This window comes from Octopus bimaculoides, chromosome 18 (genome assembly GCF_046866305.1).
Source record: "Octopus bimaculoides isolate indiv1 chromosome 18, ASM4686630v1, whole genome shotgun sequence".
NCBI lineage: Eukaryota > Metazoa > Mollusca > Cephalopoda > Octopoda > Octopodidae > Octopus > Octopus bimaculoides.
Genome location: NC_142945.1, coordinates 29265633 through 29281857, shown reverse-complemented (window position 1 = coordinate 29281857; position 16225 = coordinate 29265633). Strand labels below are relative to the sequence as shown.

The following is a 16225-nucleotide window of genomic DNA, read 5'->3' as shown; positions in this document are numbered from 1 at the left end:
GAAGAGTGATCAATGTAAAATGTGTGTCAGAAGGGACAATATTAAGAATGAAGGATAGATATCAAAGTGAAAAGGTTCCAGGTAGTGAGAAAGATGAGTGGTATTAAGGAAAAGCAGACGAAGCATGCAGTTCTGCTCATATTTAATTACAGCAGCAGAATATTGCAGTGAAGTCGGTGATGGTGGAGTTAGTGACAGAGAAATGATGGTTGATGATGATGGCTTCAAGAGGAAATAGAGTGAGGGCCCCAATTGTGCACATATGCATCGTGCTTCCAGAATCTTGTCTTTTCCAAAATAGGCAGGTCTTCTCAAGTGTTACATATTGCCAGACATTCCAGTCCTTTGTCATATCATCTGTGAAGATTTTAAGTCCTGGGTCTCCCTCTTTCACAAGTGCCATCCATATTAAGTGTTTAGCATTTCTTTATACAACCATTCTCATTACATGTTCAGACCAGTGCAGTTTTCTTTCTTGCATACTACATCTGATGTCTCTCGTTTCCCATTCTCTCAACACATTTGTACTTCGTCATTCATGCATACTTATGCTGCACATCTAGTGAAGTATGCTAGCTTCATTTCTTTACGGCCTTCTCAAATTCTTTGCAATCAAGGCCCATGTTTCACTGTTATGCAGCTTTGCAACATTTTCATTTTACATCCATTTTCCATGCTCGTGTGGCTTAGATGGGTTGTCACAATTTCATTCAGTTCTTATTCATTGTAGAGGGGTTGCAAAACTCCACATCACTCATATATTTTACTTTATGCATGGTTATTTTTATTCCCTCTGGAATAATATCAATGCTTTCTTCGAAACATATATTGGAAGTATAAATGATTTGAATAACACCTGCGTTTAACTCCATTTCTTAATCTATCTCTCTCTATATATATAATTCCACATGCACCCATACATACACATACATATATGCATTTCACAGTTGTATAATTAATTGCACATGTGCAACAACCCTCTGCCTGTAGGCAAACATGTACACAAATCTTCTTTTCAGATACTAATCACTTGCTCTTCTCATCCAGCCAACAATCTTAGAACTACCACAATGAAAGGTAGGTCTAATAAGATTGTGAAATTATTAGAATGGAGGTGTGTGGATTTGTGCTGCATTCAAGAAATAAGATGGAGCGGATCCTCAGCTAGACTTTTCATGAGCAAGGGACAATATAAAACCTCTTCAGAAAGAGGTTGTCAGAGTGTGTGATAAGATAATTGAGTATAGAGTAATCTTGGAAAACATGACAGTAACATTTGTCTCTGCATATGTTCCTCAACTATGACTCACAGATAAACAAAAGATTGAATTTACTAATCCCTTTTGCAGGTTACCTTGACAAATGGAAGACTTTAATTTCATGGTGGGTGACTTGAGCAGACATGCTGGGCAGAAACCCAACAAAAATTCCATGGGGTTCATGAAAGCTATGGCTTTCATTCTAGAAATTAAGAGTGGACAAAGCCCTTGGGATTCTGCCGTAAATGAGCTGATAATCTGTAGCACTAACTTCAAGAAACTAACTACCTATCAGTTTCATGATTACACCAGAAAATGGGATTGAGAGTACTTCCCAGGTGAAGAATGTACAACTGAACATAAGTTAAAACCTACTGACTTAAAGCTAAAAAGACTCATGCACATACCAGCCTGGAAAAGGAAGACATGGAAGGTTGAGGATCTCTTGAACAGTCCAAGATTTATAGAAGTACTTGTAATATTTGAGAAGAAGGATGAATCAGAGTCATATTATATAGAAGAGAACTGGGCATTCTTATCGGACAACCTGCTGATGGGAGATAGATTAAATCTGTGGCTGGTACAAGGCTCCAGCTATGCCAAAGGTGACATGTAGGTAAAAGAGAGAGATAGTCAGAGATTGAGGCAAAGAGATAGGCTTGGAAAGATTGCAAAAGTGGAGGCAGCAAAGAATTATATCAAAAGAGAAGCCAGGTGACAGGTGTACATAGCAAGGGAAAAGTAGAAAAATAAGAGATTTGTCATGTCCTACAACATGAGGACCAGAAGCATGAGATGTTCCAAATTGCATGAGAGAATCGAAATGTCATGAGTGAGAAGTGTGTGAATGGATAACGATATGCTTGCACTTAGGGATTCTGAAAAGAAATAAGCATAGAACTGTTACTGCGAAGGGGCTATTAAATGTAGAGAATGCATGGGAAAAAAAGGATCTTCCCAATGTGGATCCAACTAAGGGACCAGCTATCTTAATCAACAGCAGTATGATAAATAAAGGAACTAAAGATATGACAGTATGGAAAGCCTCTGGTTCCTCAACTAACACTGTTAAGATGCTTAAAATATCTGATGGATTAGGATATAGCCTTGTTAAATTTGTAGTTAAACAAGTTGTACAGAAAAGTGTTATACCCTATGACTAGTGTAGCAGCAATAAACTACTACATGACTAAAGGAGATGCCTTAGATAAAAATAATTACAGTTGGACCAGGTCATGAAAGTTATGGAAAGAGCTGTAGCCCAATTAATTAGGAAGATAATTAGGTTATATTTGATGCAGTTTGTTTTTTTTTGCATGGGAGAAGTGCTACTAAGGCCCTCTTTTTAACAAAACAACTGCAGAAGCCATTGTACTTAGCATTTGTCAACAGTGGAAAAGGCTTCAGCAGAGTCCCTTGTTCTCTGATTTAGTTGTCAGGGAGGAAGCTACAGGTAGACAAATGACTTGTGAGATTTGCAGAGGTGTTGTTAGTAAGGTGAGAGTCAGCAACAAGTTCAACAACAAATTTGATGTGCAAGTAGGAGTTCACCAGGTCTTATTTCTCAGTTCTCTCTTACCTGTCATACTTCTCCAGGTCATTGCAGGAATATTTGATCAGTTGCTGGTAACCTCATTCTTATAAATGAATCTGTAGTAGATTTTGAAAATATATTCTAGTTGCGGAATCAAAATCTGGGATCAGGTGTCTTAAAATTAACCTATTGAGGACCAAAGTTTTAGTAAGCAAGAAAACAGACAAGCTTCTACTCTCTTCAAAAAAATGACCCTGCTTGTAGGAAAAGTATAGGTAGAAATATCATACAGTGTGCCCAATGCAAGCTATAGACATACAAGAGGTGCAGTGGAATCAGAGGAAGGCTCACAGAAAAAGTAGATGTTGTATGCGGCAGATGTGCAGAAGCAATAATCACTAAGTTCACATGGGAAATAGATTTTCTCAAATGCCCTAAAAGTTCACTTGAGGTTGTAGATAGCTTTTGTTGCTTAGGTGACTGAATGAGCTATGGAGTAGGATGTTCTGAAACTATTGTTTCAGAATATGAATAGGATGGAGAAAGTTCAAAGAGCTATTGCCTCTGTTGATAGCAAGTCTTTAGCTTAGAGATTGTATGATGCTTGTGCATGAATAGTAATGCTACATGATAGTGGGATGTGAGGGCCTGAATGCAGAGGATGTGTGAAGACTAGAAAGGAATGAAGTTAATATGCAACATCAGTGTGCATGTATGACTAAATTCAAATGTTTTGAGAGAAAAATTGAGCATAAAAGGAATCAGTTGCAGCATGCAAGAGAGAAGACTTGCACTGGTTCTGTAATGCATATGGGTAAGAACAGGTTTATAATGAAGTACCAATTGCTAAATACAGATAGAAATTGTGGAAGTGGGAATTGCATGAAAGCACGGGATGAAGTAGTGAAGACTAACTTCAAGATTTTGATCCTCATGGAGGAAATGACAAAGGACCAAAATGATTAGCATTTCACTGTGCTCACTGTCTGTTGTTGTGAAAGTAAGGTTCTAAAGCATTATGTTTTATGTCTATTTACTTATTGGTCCCTGCCTTTGCACCTAATTTGTCTCCATCAAGTCTTCCTCACCTCTCATCTTCCTCATACCTATCCTTCTACTCCTCTAACTATGATACTATTCAGCTGCTGTAATTATACAGGAGTAGAATCTGCACATATTTCTTGTCCCATTTTTGCTACCAGTTACTTCCCCCTATAACTGTCCATGGAACCACATACCCCTACATTCTTCTGATATCCATCTCTGTACAGCTTATTTTTTGACCTGTAAACAGTTTATCATACTACTGCTTTTCACCCTTCCTGTGCAACTACTTTTCATCTCTTCTTTCCTGAGCCACTCTTATTTCTTTTACCTTCTTTCGTATCCTCATGCTGATATTTACTATTAACCACACTGCCACCCTTGTTTATCATTCACTACATTTGCTTCTCCCCTCATCTCTAACCATTTGCCACTCTTCTCTCACACCCTTATGAACTTATCCACCCATATTTCCCTATCTTCTGTCCATATTCTCTCTTATATCCACGTTTCATTCTGACATCTCATCACCCCATCTCTTGTCTTTTTTTCAGCTATTCATATCCACCCTTATACAATGCTAGATAGGTAGGTATCTCCTCTATAGCAAGACACCCAAGCCTGTTCCTCTGTCATACTTTAGCCTCTCAACACCTAACATAAAGTCACCTCCCTCTCAGTTGAGGTGTCTTTTTCTTTGTCTTGTGAGTTACATGGCAACCTCACTAGTGTCATGAAAAAAGCATGTAGTACATTCTATAAAATGGTTTGCATTAGGAAACTACATTCAGCTATAGGAACCATGCCAAAACAAACGATGGAGCTTGATGCGGTCCTCTGGCTTACTGGATTCTTTTAAAGCATCCACCCCATGTCAACACGAAAGACTTCAAATGAGGATGATGGAGCCTTATCAGTTTTTTCATACATACTCTCTTTTTACTTGTTTCAGTCATTTGACCGTGGCCATGCTGGAGCGCCGCCTTTAGTCGAGCAAATCAACCCCAGGACTTATTCTTTGGATGCCTAGTACTTATTCTATTGGTCTCTTTTGCCGAACCACTAAGTTATGGGGACGTAAACACACCAGCATCAGTTGTCAAGCGATGTTGGGGGAACAAACGCAGACACAAACATATACACGCACATACACACACACATGTACATATGAGAGACTTCCTTCAGTTTCCGTCTGCCAAATCCACTCACAAGGCTTTGGTCAGCCCGAGGCTATAGTAGAAGACACTTGCCCAAGGTGCCACGCAGTAGGAATGAACCCGGAACCAAGTGGTTGGTAAGCAAGCTACTTACCACACAACCAGTCCTGTGCATGCACTTGTACATACATGTATGTGTACATGCATGCATGCACACACACACAAATGCCATACTTCTGTGAAGATTCTATTTTGCAAATTCCACATAAGATATTGTTTTAGTTGCAAAGACTTGCTCGAGATTTCATACAATGAGATCAAAACCAGAACAATGTGACTGCCAAGCAAACCCTTCAACTACACATCTTGCCCTTATGGAGAAAGTTTTCCTTACAATATCAGTTCTAAATTATTAATTAAAGGTACAATTTCTGTGTTATTCTGTTGACATTCTCATCATTTCATTTTCTTCAAATCCATTTATTTTTCTTTCTCCAGATTCTTTGGGAATCGTTCTTATTGCTATGAAAGAATACAGCAATATGACAAGTAAGTAAAACTTAATGTCAACATCCATAGACAAACCATATTGAAATTAAACTTGTAAATTATCCTAGTTATATAACTCATGTTGATGTTTGTCATTAGAGAATATATATGGAGAATATTTTATCTCCATATAGTGCAGCATGAACTAATCACAATGAAGTAGAGTGCAGATAAGAAAGAAAATAAGAGAAAAGAGGCAGATTGAGATGAAGTATAAAAGAAGTCAAAAAAAGAAAGAGAGAATGAAGAAATTAGGAGGAAGCATGAGGAGAGAATAGAGATATAAAAAAATGATAAGAATGTTGAGTGAAAGAACATGAGAATGAGTGACTTGAAAAAGGGAAGCAATAGAGAAGAGGTGGAAAGAGAAAGACTGCAAAAATTGAAGAGGAAGCAGACGGTTTGAAAATGATTTTTTCTTGATAGCTTTTTGATGCTTCCTATATTTAGTTTGTTTTCATTTGGATAGCTTCCAAGAATAATTTATTCCTTCAACATATTGTAGATTCATGTACATTTACTTAGTGGTTCTCTTATCACTATTTTGGTAAAAGCAGTAAAGTCTTTGGTATGTGAAGGGGGTAGAACATTCCCAGAGTTGTCTCCAATATTTGCCAAAAGAATCAAAGTAATATTAGCTAAGAGTAACCCACCATACCCAGCATTCGTCGATCTGGAAAAGACCTGACAGTATACCATATCTATTGTCTGGTGATCTTTAAGAAAGTTAGGTGTACATGAATGGCTTATGGGAGACATGTACAGCGATGGTGTGAGAAAGAAGAGAGTTCAATGAGTTCAGCAAGGAATTTAGTATGGAAATAGGTATGCATCAGAGCCTGTATCAGCCCTCTTCTGTTTATTATAGGTTTCTAGGCCATAACAAAGGAGTTTAACTTTGGTTATCTGTGAGATATCCTGTATACTTATGACCTAGTTCTCATAGCTCAATCTATCAAACATTTAGAAAAGAAATTCCAAAAATGTGAAAGTAATGTCTTGAATCAAGAAAAAAGGTTGGGGCTTTACTGCTACCTGGGAAATTACCATTATTTGATAAGCAGAAAAGAACTTGGTAGGAATTCCATACAGTGAAACCAATGTAAACTGTGGGTGCTCAGGAGGTACAGAGGGATGACTGGCAAGCTGACGGAGAATGATTTGGTATGTGGCTAGTGTACAAGAATAGTTAGCTGTTAGAGCATTCAAGAAATAAATTCTTTCAAATATTCAGAAAGCTCTTTAGGTGTAGTTGATTGCTCCTGTAACCTAGGTGACTTTTTTAGCCTTAGAGGCTGTAAATATCCTGAAAGTATAATAGCCAGAGTAAGAATGGGGTGGAAAACTTCAATGGAGCCATTATCTCTGTTGGCAGCAAGAATCTCTCTTTGAGTAAGTGGTAGATTCTATGACACCTATGACTGAAATGCAATGTTGTATGATGGCAAAGCATGCAAATGTGGAGGTTGGAAAGAAATGAAGCAAGCATGTTCTGCCAGATATATAATACTAGTGTGTATGAATAGTGGAGTGCAAATGATATGAGAGGAAATTGGGTATAACATGTGTCAGACACAAATGCAAGAGAGAAGGCTGTGGTGCATGTGGAAGATAACAGTTAGGTAAAGGAACACTTACCTCAACAAGTGAAAGGAACCTGCACAAGTGAAAGACATGGGAGGTAAAACACAGGAAAATGATAATGAGTGACTGTGACAAATAGTGTGGTTCTGTTGAAGAGGACCTGTCTAACCATTGCAAATATAGAAAAATGAACTAATTTTGTTTTTCCTCATCACAATAATTTCTTGTTATTTCTGCATTAAATATATTGGTTTCAAATCTTGGTACAAGGCCAGCAGTTTTAGGGAAGGGCTAAGTTGGTTACATTGACCCAGTGCTGAACTGGTACTTATTTTATCGACCCCAGAAGGGATGAAAGGTAAAGTTGACCTCATAAAGGCGAATGAAATGCTGCTAAGAATTTTACCTGGCGTGCTAACAATTCTGCCAGCTTTCTGCCTTCCTGCATTAAATATATTAACACTAATTTAGCTAATAAGTTGGTCAACCAGTTAGTCTTCAACTTGTAATTTAGTCTTCAACCAATGAATTACTCTTTAGTGAATAAGTTAGTCATCGTGTATAGGTAAGTCAATGACTTAGTCTTCAAACAAAGAGTTATACTTCAACTATTAAGTTAGTCTTCTACTACTAAGTTGGTGTTCAATCAATAAGTTAATCTTCATCCTATAATTTAATCTTCGACTCTTCATGTAATAATTTAGTGTTCTTAAAGTAGTCTAAAGACTACTTTAGTCTTTAACCAGTAAGTTAGTTTTCAACTAATAAATTAGTCCTCAAATAAGAAATTATTTTTCAACTAAGACAGTAATACTCAACTAATTATATTTTAGAGCGTTGTTAAATTAGTGTTGTTATATTTGACTGCTCATTAGAGCAGAGTGTTCTTAGTATGTCATAAATGAAACTGGGATGTTTATTGTTATTTTGGAATATTGTGTTTGGCAGTATGTGTAGAATATTGGATGGTAATTTAGCGTCCATAATATTTTCTTTACCATTCTCCCAACTCCATATTTTCTACCGCTTGCTTGCTTCATGCTCTTGCTTGATGAAGCTGGGGTCATCCCAGGTTAGTGATCCCAGAGATGTCATCATGCATAAAGCTGACCAGGTTCACCACTGCTCTCCATCATTGGTGGTTCTGTGCCAACCCCTCTACATCTTCTAAGGTGATGTTGAGCCTCTGGAGATCTTCCCCAATCACATCCAGCCATCTAGTGTAGGGCCTGCCACAAGGCCTCTTCCAGCCTGCAGCTGCTGCATTGAATGAAAGTAAAGGATGATCTAGCGGGAGATGGAGGATGTGTCCTTACCAGTGCATGTGACAGACAGCTATGAGGTAGGAGGCTGATGTATCCATTTATGCAGTTCTTTGCTATCAAAACTGTCAATCCTCTTTACAAGATCCTTGAGAGGGGTCATGTTTCTGTTCCATGGAGGAGAATGGAGAGGGCCAATGCATTGTAGATGCATTTTCTACTGATTATGACAATTTTTCTGTGATACTTTTGGTTTCTTTCTTATAGTAATGATACCTTTTTCTATCATTTTATGTCTGATTAACTCTTTATCTGTCTTCCCCCATCTGTCTTTGAAAAAGACAGGATGGTCATGACTGGTATACTTTCTTGCTGTGGTTTTAATAAATATCTGACTGTGAAAAAAGATGGAATTGGAAAATTTGAAAGTAAAACCTCTGATTCCGTTAAAATACAGTAGAGTTACATATTAAAATGCTTTCATTTTCATTACTAATTATAGATGGAAAATTTTAAAAAGAAAAGTTCTGATTCCATAAAAAAGTGGGGATAATCATAGTTGGAATACTTTCATTCTATCTCAAGAAGCTTCTGTATCTGTATGCACAGGCCTAGGCAAGGTTTTTTTTTATGGAAGACTTGCAGTTGCCAAGCACTCAAGTTTTCTCTCTCTGTGTCACCAATGTTGTCCAACAGAAAGGCCACTGTTTTACAGCCGATACAACTTGGCACTGCTGTTGTCTCAGGTAATGCTGTAAGCATATTGTCTGAAGCTCTGACAGTCTTATTAATCTATGGGCCTTGATTAATAGTTTTTTACTGACTCTATAAGGACAAAAGGCAAAGTTGACCGTAGCAGGATTTGAACTCCAAATGTACAGAGTTGGAACAAGTACCACAAGGTATTCTATTTGATTCTCTAACAACATTGCCAATTCACTTCTACCTTATCTAATTCATAATAAACTAATGATTAATAAGGTTTAATTAATGCTGACCTGATACTTGGAAATTACATTTTAGGTAAAGTAACAAAGCAACTGAAGTAGTCATAGTATATGATCAAATAATTAAGCTTAGACTAATATCAGGGAAGATGATAGCAACAGTGATCTCTATATTGCACCAGTATCAGGATGGACTGATGAACAAAACGGTTACTGTTATGAGGATCTCATGCAGGCTTCTTTGATAATAGACAACAGTGACCTCATTTTCACAACTTGTGACTCCAGTTGACATGTTGGGTAACATCATCATTACTATCTTGATGTGCATGGCTGTTATGATCATATACAGAATGAAAACGGATCAAGGATCATGGAGGTCAGTGGTGCAAATAACCTAACTATTTGCTATAATAACTTCAAGAAACTGATCAGCCTCCTGATAACCTACCGACTTCTCAGGTGAACACATAAGCCAGGTAGATTTCAAACTTATCAGGAAACAGGATGGACAAATAGTTGTGAATGTTAAGTCATTCATCAGTGGAGAATGTACCAGTCAACATAGACAACTGAGTTGTAGCATCAGAGAAAAAGATAGATCCAGAGAAACAAGACTACTTGAAAAGTGAAGGAATAGAATTCAATAAATCCCCCAGCCAGATGTAGGTTCAAAGAAGTGGACATTGAATGTAGAGGGCATGTAAAGGTATGTATTGCTAGATGTGTAATTTTAGTGGGTATATACAATGCAGCACAAATGAGCTAAGAAAAAAACTTGCTATAAAATGAATCTCAAGATGTGTGATTGTATGAGGGATGACTAGTTTGAGTAAAGAAGTGCCTAGCAGTCTAAATTGAAGGAACTTGTGGAAGAGAAAGATCAAGGAAGACACAAAAAGAAATTGTGAAGGCTGATATCCGGAGGCTGAACCTTGTAAAAGCATTATCAATGAACTGCAACGAATGGTGAGTCTGTGCTGAAGAAATTCATCCAACCATGCAAACAGTGGAAAATGGACATAAAATAATGATAATTATTTTGGAATGTTAGCAAATACTATTATATAAAACAACTGTTAATGAATGATAACAGTACTGCTAAGATATTTTTTCCTTTCATCTATTTTATCTTATTATTTTCTAATGTTTTTTTGATTTCTAGAGCCTTAAAAGATGCTGAAAAGTCCATATCAATATCTTCAAACTGGCCAAAGGGATTCTTTAGAAAGGGTCGAGCTTTGGCTGGACAAAAAGTGAGTATTATTTCTTGTTTCTCCTTTATGGTGAGTGCATAAATGTGTGTGTGTGTGTATGTATGCATCCATGTTTGACAAGCACTCACATGAAAGTTGTTAAAGATGAGGATACAAATCTGAATCTTTCTTCATATAAAAAGCACACTTATACCATGAAACAAAAAAGGATCTTCAATACAGACTCTGTTCATCCTGCATTTCATTGCATTAACTGCAAGCTTGTATTTACATCAAGAGTTGCATTCTTAACTAAATGTTTCATAACATTTCTCTGACGAGGTCATCTTCATTGATGCAAGAATGTTTGCAGATAAGGTGTTGGATTTGCAATCGTGTTGGTTCTTCATTTAATCCTATTGAGTGGTGATTTAGGCAGATGTCTTTTGCTATAGCCTTATTTCTGTTTAAATTGTGAATGAAACTGGGTACATGGAAACTGTGCAGAAGCCAATTATACCAGTTCTTGTGTGGCAGACTTAAGCTATCACCCAGTTAACACTGTTTCTCTCTTGCAAAGCTAGTGTTTTGTGAATCAATACTTTTCTTGATGCCAACCCTTTTCCTGACCTGACATACACACAAAGAGAAATGTAATCCCCCTAGACTGTGAGCATGGAATGAAGATATTGAAATGAGTGTTAGAGAAGAGAATAAGGAAGAGATTAAAAATTGATGAAATGCCGTTTAGATTTAGGCTGGAACAACTGATGCCAATTTTATTGTAAGGTAGTTTGAAAATTATAAGGGGCAGGAGGAAGAAATTGTTTTTTGGGTTTGTTACTTGGGAAAAAGCTTTTGACAGGGTTCTATGTGAAGTGATAACATGTGCATTGAGAAAGTTAGGAGTGGAGAAATGGTGATAATGTTCATGTTTGAAAGTAACACACAACCATAAGAACAAAGGATGAGAACTGCATTAAGTTTAGAGTGAAGGTTAGAATGAATCAAGTTAGTATTAAGCCCATTATTTTTTGTGATAGAGGTACTGGCTAGAAGTGTAAAGAAAAGTTTATCATGGGTTATGAGAGACAGATGACAGTGTCTATTAGAGAGTCTGATGGATTGAAGGAGATGAATAAGGAATGTATAAGGTGAAAGATATAAAGATATTCATAAAGAAGAAAGAAGTAATGACAAGTAGTAAAGCATGTGGGAATATAAACAGGAAAAAAGAAACAATAAAAACTAGGAAGTGGCCATCTACAGTGTGCAGAAAAGTTGGAGTAAATTCTATGAAATATACAATACATGCTGGATGGACTCATCAAAAATATAGTAGTTTGGGAGGGTTATTAACTAATGTAGCAGTTATATTTAAATGTGAGATGTGCATGGAGGGAGCTGCAGATAAATACTCTGCTGGATCAGAATAATAACTAAATGTCAGAAATAATAAAACTAACAAAAAAGATTAGATATTGAATACATGTGTGTGTGTGTGCAGTATATTGTGTGTGAAAGCATGTGTATAGGTTAGTTCACATAGATGTGGGCATCATAGAGCTCCTGTTTTCTGGTTAAGAATTCAAAGTCTTTCTCTGAAACAATAAATGAGCTTGTAGAATTCTGGAAATTACAGATTTTGGGAAAATACTAAACAAGAAATAAAATCAAACAAGTGTCTGCGAATGAGAAATATTAGTATAAGAGACAAGTAAAACAAAGTATTAACGAGAATAAAGAGTATGAGTTGAGAGATTAAGATACATAGATAATTATAGTCATTAGAATTGATAGTAGTGTACTGTAATATATTGATATGTTGTTATCCATAAACACATCTATTATAACTTGCTATGTGCTCCTTTTTATCAACTTTTTTTGTCATGAGTACCACCTTTATAAATATCATAGAAGATATAACAAAACTCTGTTTGCTAACATATATTGTTTGCTAAAATAATATAAGTCAAGCATTTTAGAATTCTGATATATTATATTATTGTAGCAATATTCTAAAGCTGAAGAAGCATTTCTACAAGTGATACGATTAGATAAAAATTGTGAAGATGCAAGGCAGGAGTTACTGAAAGTACAAATGCATCAGCTTGCTGTAAGTTTGAATTTAGTTTTAATTTCTTTTGTATTTCTATATTATTTTGTGAGATAATTAATGCAACTATACTGTGAGACTTCATTTGAAATACAACAATAAATATATTTATTGTAAATTGTGATTGAATATTCTTCCCTGTTTTTACACACAGACATGCATATTTGTTGATTTAGTGCCCATTTTTCCAGGTTAACATAGATTTGAGGCAAGATTATATAGACAATTGTTCTTCCTGCCACCAATATTTGCTTGTTTTCGAGTAAAAGATTTTATATTCTAATGATCTGCAAAAGCACAGATTGGCCAGTCATAATCACTACTACTTTGCTCAGTGACAAGTGTGGGATATCAACAGTCGTGTGAATTTCCAAAGATACACACACCTCCTATAGCACCAGGCCAACCAAAGTCTCGTGAGTGGATTTGGCAGACAGAAACTGAAAGAAGCCCATCATAAGTGTGTGTGTATTTGTGTCCTCTTGTTTTGACATTGCATGCTGCATCGTGTTACAAGCAGTGTTGTTCATTTGCATTCTTCTGTGTAAACATATCCAACCATTTTCCTGTTCCTGTTTGAATGACTAAGGGAACTATTATTTTGCTTGAAAACAGATAAGGTTTAGTGACACAACTCTTATCTGTTTCCAGCTTATAGGAAGAGCATCTGACCATAGAAAAACTGCCTCAGTGAATTACATCTTTTCCATGCAGAAATGGAAAAATGACATGAAAATGATGATATATATTTTTATATATATATATATATATATATATATATATATATATAATCAATTGAAATATCATACAGCTGGTACCCCAATATGAGGAACATTTTAACTCATATAAATAACTAAGAGCCCACTCCCAGTTGTAACTGTCAAGACTCTGAAGCTTGCCCACTTGACCAGACATGTACAAAAAACTCTGTCATACATGAGGCATAAATAACAGCAACACTTCAAGATAAATCAATTGAAAAAGAATTACATGCATGTGTGTGTGTGTGTATGTGTTTGCCTGTGTGTGCATGTATGTATGTCAGTCAGTCAGTCATCATCATCATCTTCATTTAAAATCCTTTGTCCATGCTGGCATGGGCTAGACTGTTTGACTAGGGCTTGTAAGCTGGAAGGCTGCACCAGACTCCTGTCTGATTTGGCATGGTTTCTATGGCTGGATGCCCTTGCTAATGTCAACCACTTCAAGAGTGTAATGGGTGCTTTTACATGTCACCGACATGGGTGCATTTGTGTATCTGCCATGATTGCGATTTTACTTTGCTTGATGGGTTTTCTTCTCAAGCATGACATAATGTCAAAGGTCTTGGTCATTGCCTTCACGAGCCCAACACTCAAAAGGAACTTTTCCTGTGCCACCAGCATCAGCCACTTTGCCTCTATGAGGCCCAATGCTCAATAGGTGCATTTTACATGCCACCGGCATGGGTGTGATTTACGTGACACCAGCATAAGCCACGACTATGATTTCTCTTCACTTGACAGGTCTTCTCAAGCACAGCATATCGCCAAAGGTCTCAGTCACTAGTCATTGCCTCTGTGAGGCCCATTGTTCGAAGGTCAGGATTATGTATATTACATATATGTAAATATGTATGTTTATATATATATAAATATGTATCTATATATATAAATATATATATTGGGTTGTCCGGAAAGTTCGTGCTGATTTATAGTAACTTACCTTTCAACTTATTTTAGAACATGGTTGAGTCCATAAAATAGGATTTGACTACACCTCCATTTAGAGCACAGTTTAAGCTATGTTTTCGTGGAAAGGGTTTGTTTCTATAACCTGTGTTAATTCTGTTACCCTTTAAAATGGAAGATAAGAAAGTTCATTTTCGGCACCTGATGCTTTTCTTTTTCCGTAAAGGGAAAAATGCCTCACAAGCAACCAAAGAAATATGCGCAGTTTACGGTGATGTTTCTTTATCCGAAAGAACTGTACGGAAGTGGTTCGCAAGGTTCCGAGTTGGAGATTGTAGCCTTATTGATAAAGAGCGATCAGGCTCTTTATCACTACAGATGATGACCAAATCAAGTCATTAATTGAGAATAACTTCATTAATTAATGAACTTCCGCCTAGCTCTGAATATGTATGTGTATATATATATATATATATATATATATATATATATATATATATATATATATATATATATATATGTATATATATATATATATATTCTGTTCTCCAAGAATTATCTAGTAAACCAGATAACACAGAGAGCATAAAGATGCCAGCATTGGGGGAAACACCTGCAGTTCTTATCGTTAATTTCATCCTTCTTACTAATTTTAGTCATTATTATTATTATTATTATTTTTTCACCTAATGACATTCTCTCTAGTGGATGTCCGCCTTACAAGTGGTATGTACAATCTCTCAGCTTAGTATTTACCTTTAACTTTGACAATAACAATAATAGTAATAATGATAATATTTAATTTATTTTTATATTTATTATCACAGTAATAGTAACAATAACAGGAATAATCATCATCATCATCATCATCATCATCGTTTAACGTCCGCTTTCCATGCTAGCATGGGTTGGACGATTTGACTGAGGACTGGTGAAACCGGATGGCAACACCAGGCTCCAGTCTAATTTGGCAGAGTTTCTACAGCTGGATGCCTTTCCTAACGCCAACCACTCAGAGAGTGTAGTGGGTGCTTTTACGTGTCACCCGCACGAAAACGGCCACGCTCGAAATGGTGTCTTTTATGTGCCACCCGCACAAGCCAGTCCAGGGGCACTGGCAACGATCTCACTCGAAAATCCTACGGGAGCCAGTCAGGCGGTACTGGCAACGGCCACGCTCAAAATGGTGCATCTCATGTGCCACCCGCACAAGAGCCAGTCCAGGGGCACTGGCAACGATCTTACTTGGCTTGCCGGGTCTTCTCACGCACAGCACATTTCCAAAGGTCTCGGTCAGTAGTCATCGCCTCGGTGAGGCCCAATGTATCTGTCTCCAAAGCCAGTTGTTTTTACTTTTCCCCCTTCCATAGTTGGCTCAGCAAGTCTTTCCCAGTAAAGCTTCATTAGTTGAGTTTGAAGTATAATCGTAACTTTGCTTACATATTTTCGATCTTGTCCTCGTAAGCATGTTTATTATTATTTCATCACATTAAGGTTTTGTACCTTGTATTACCATTCATTTAGATTAATAACCGTATTTTAATATGATACAATGCTATGGATGTTTGATTTATTATATTTACAATCTTTCCTTGGTTTACCTCAGTATGTAAGTTTATTTACATAAGGAGTGATAATATATGATGAATTCATTGGATTCTCTCCCTTCCTCCTTTTCTGGTTTTAGTTTGCCATGTTTTTGAAATTTAGATTTTTGAATTTTACTTTGGTCCATTTTGCCTCCCTCTAATTTAAACTTTTAGTATAGCGTTCATAGCCTCTCTCCCTTAATAGCTCCCTGTAAACTAGCGTTCTTGTTTCTAACAGTCATTTACTTAGCTATATAATGTTATAACTCATACCCAACCTTAGCATTTAGCGCATGTCTTGCTTTTTGTATGTTGGTT

The 16225-nt window shown here is 36.6% G+C and overlaps 1 protein-coding gene across 9 annotated transcripts in view; it reads left to right on the top strand.

Moving 5' to 3' along the window:
- Positions 1 to 16225, top strand: part of LOC106867759 (uncharacterized) — a 229337-nt gene that overhangs the window by 122645 nt on the left and 90467 nt on the right. For all 9 annotated transcript variants that reach the window (XR_008266010.2, XR_016244964.1, XR_008266011.2 and 6 more), the window contains exons 10-12: positions 5493 to 5543; positions 10502 to 10592; positions 12544 to 12648. Coding sequence is in view for 5 of the 9 variants with exons in the window: in XM_052974422.2 (XP_052830382.1) it covers positions 5493 to 5543; positions 10502 to 10592; positions 12544 to 12648 (247 nt within the window). In the remaining 4 variants the exon portion in view is untranslated. The remainder of the gene's footprint in view (positions 1 to 5492; positions 5544 to 10501; positions 10593 to 12543; positions 12649 to 16225) is intronic.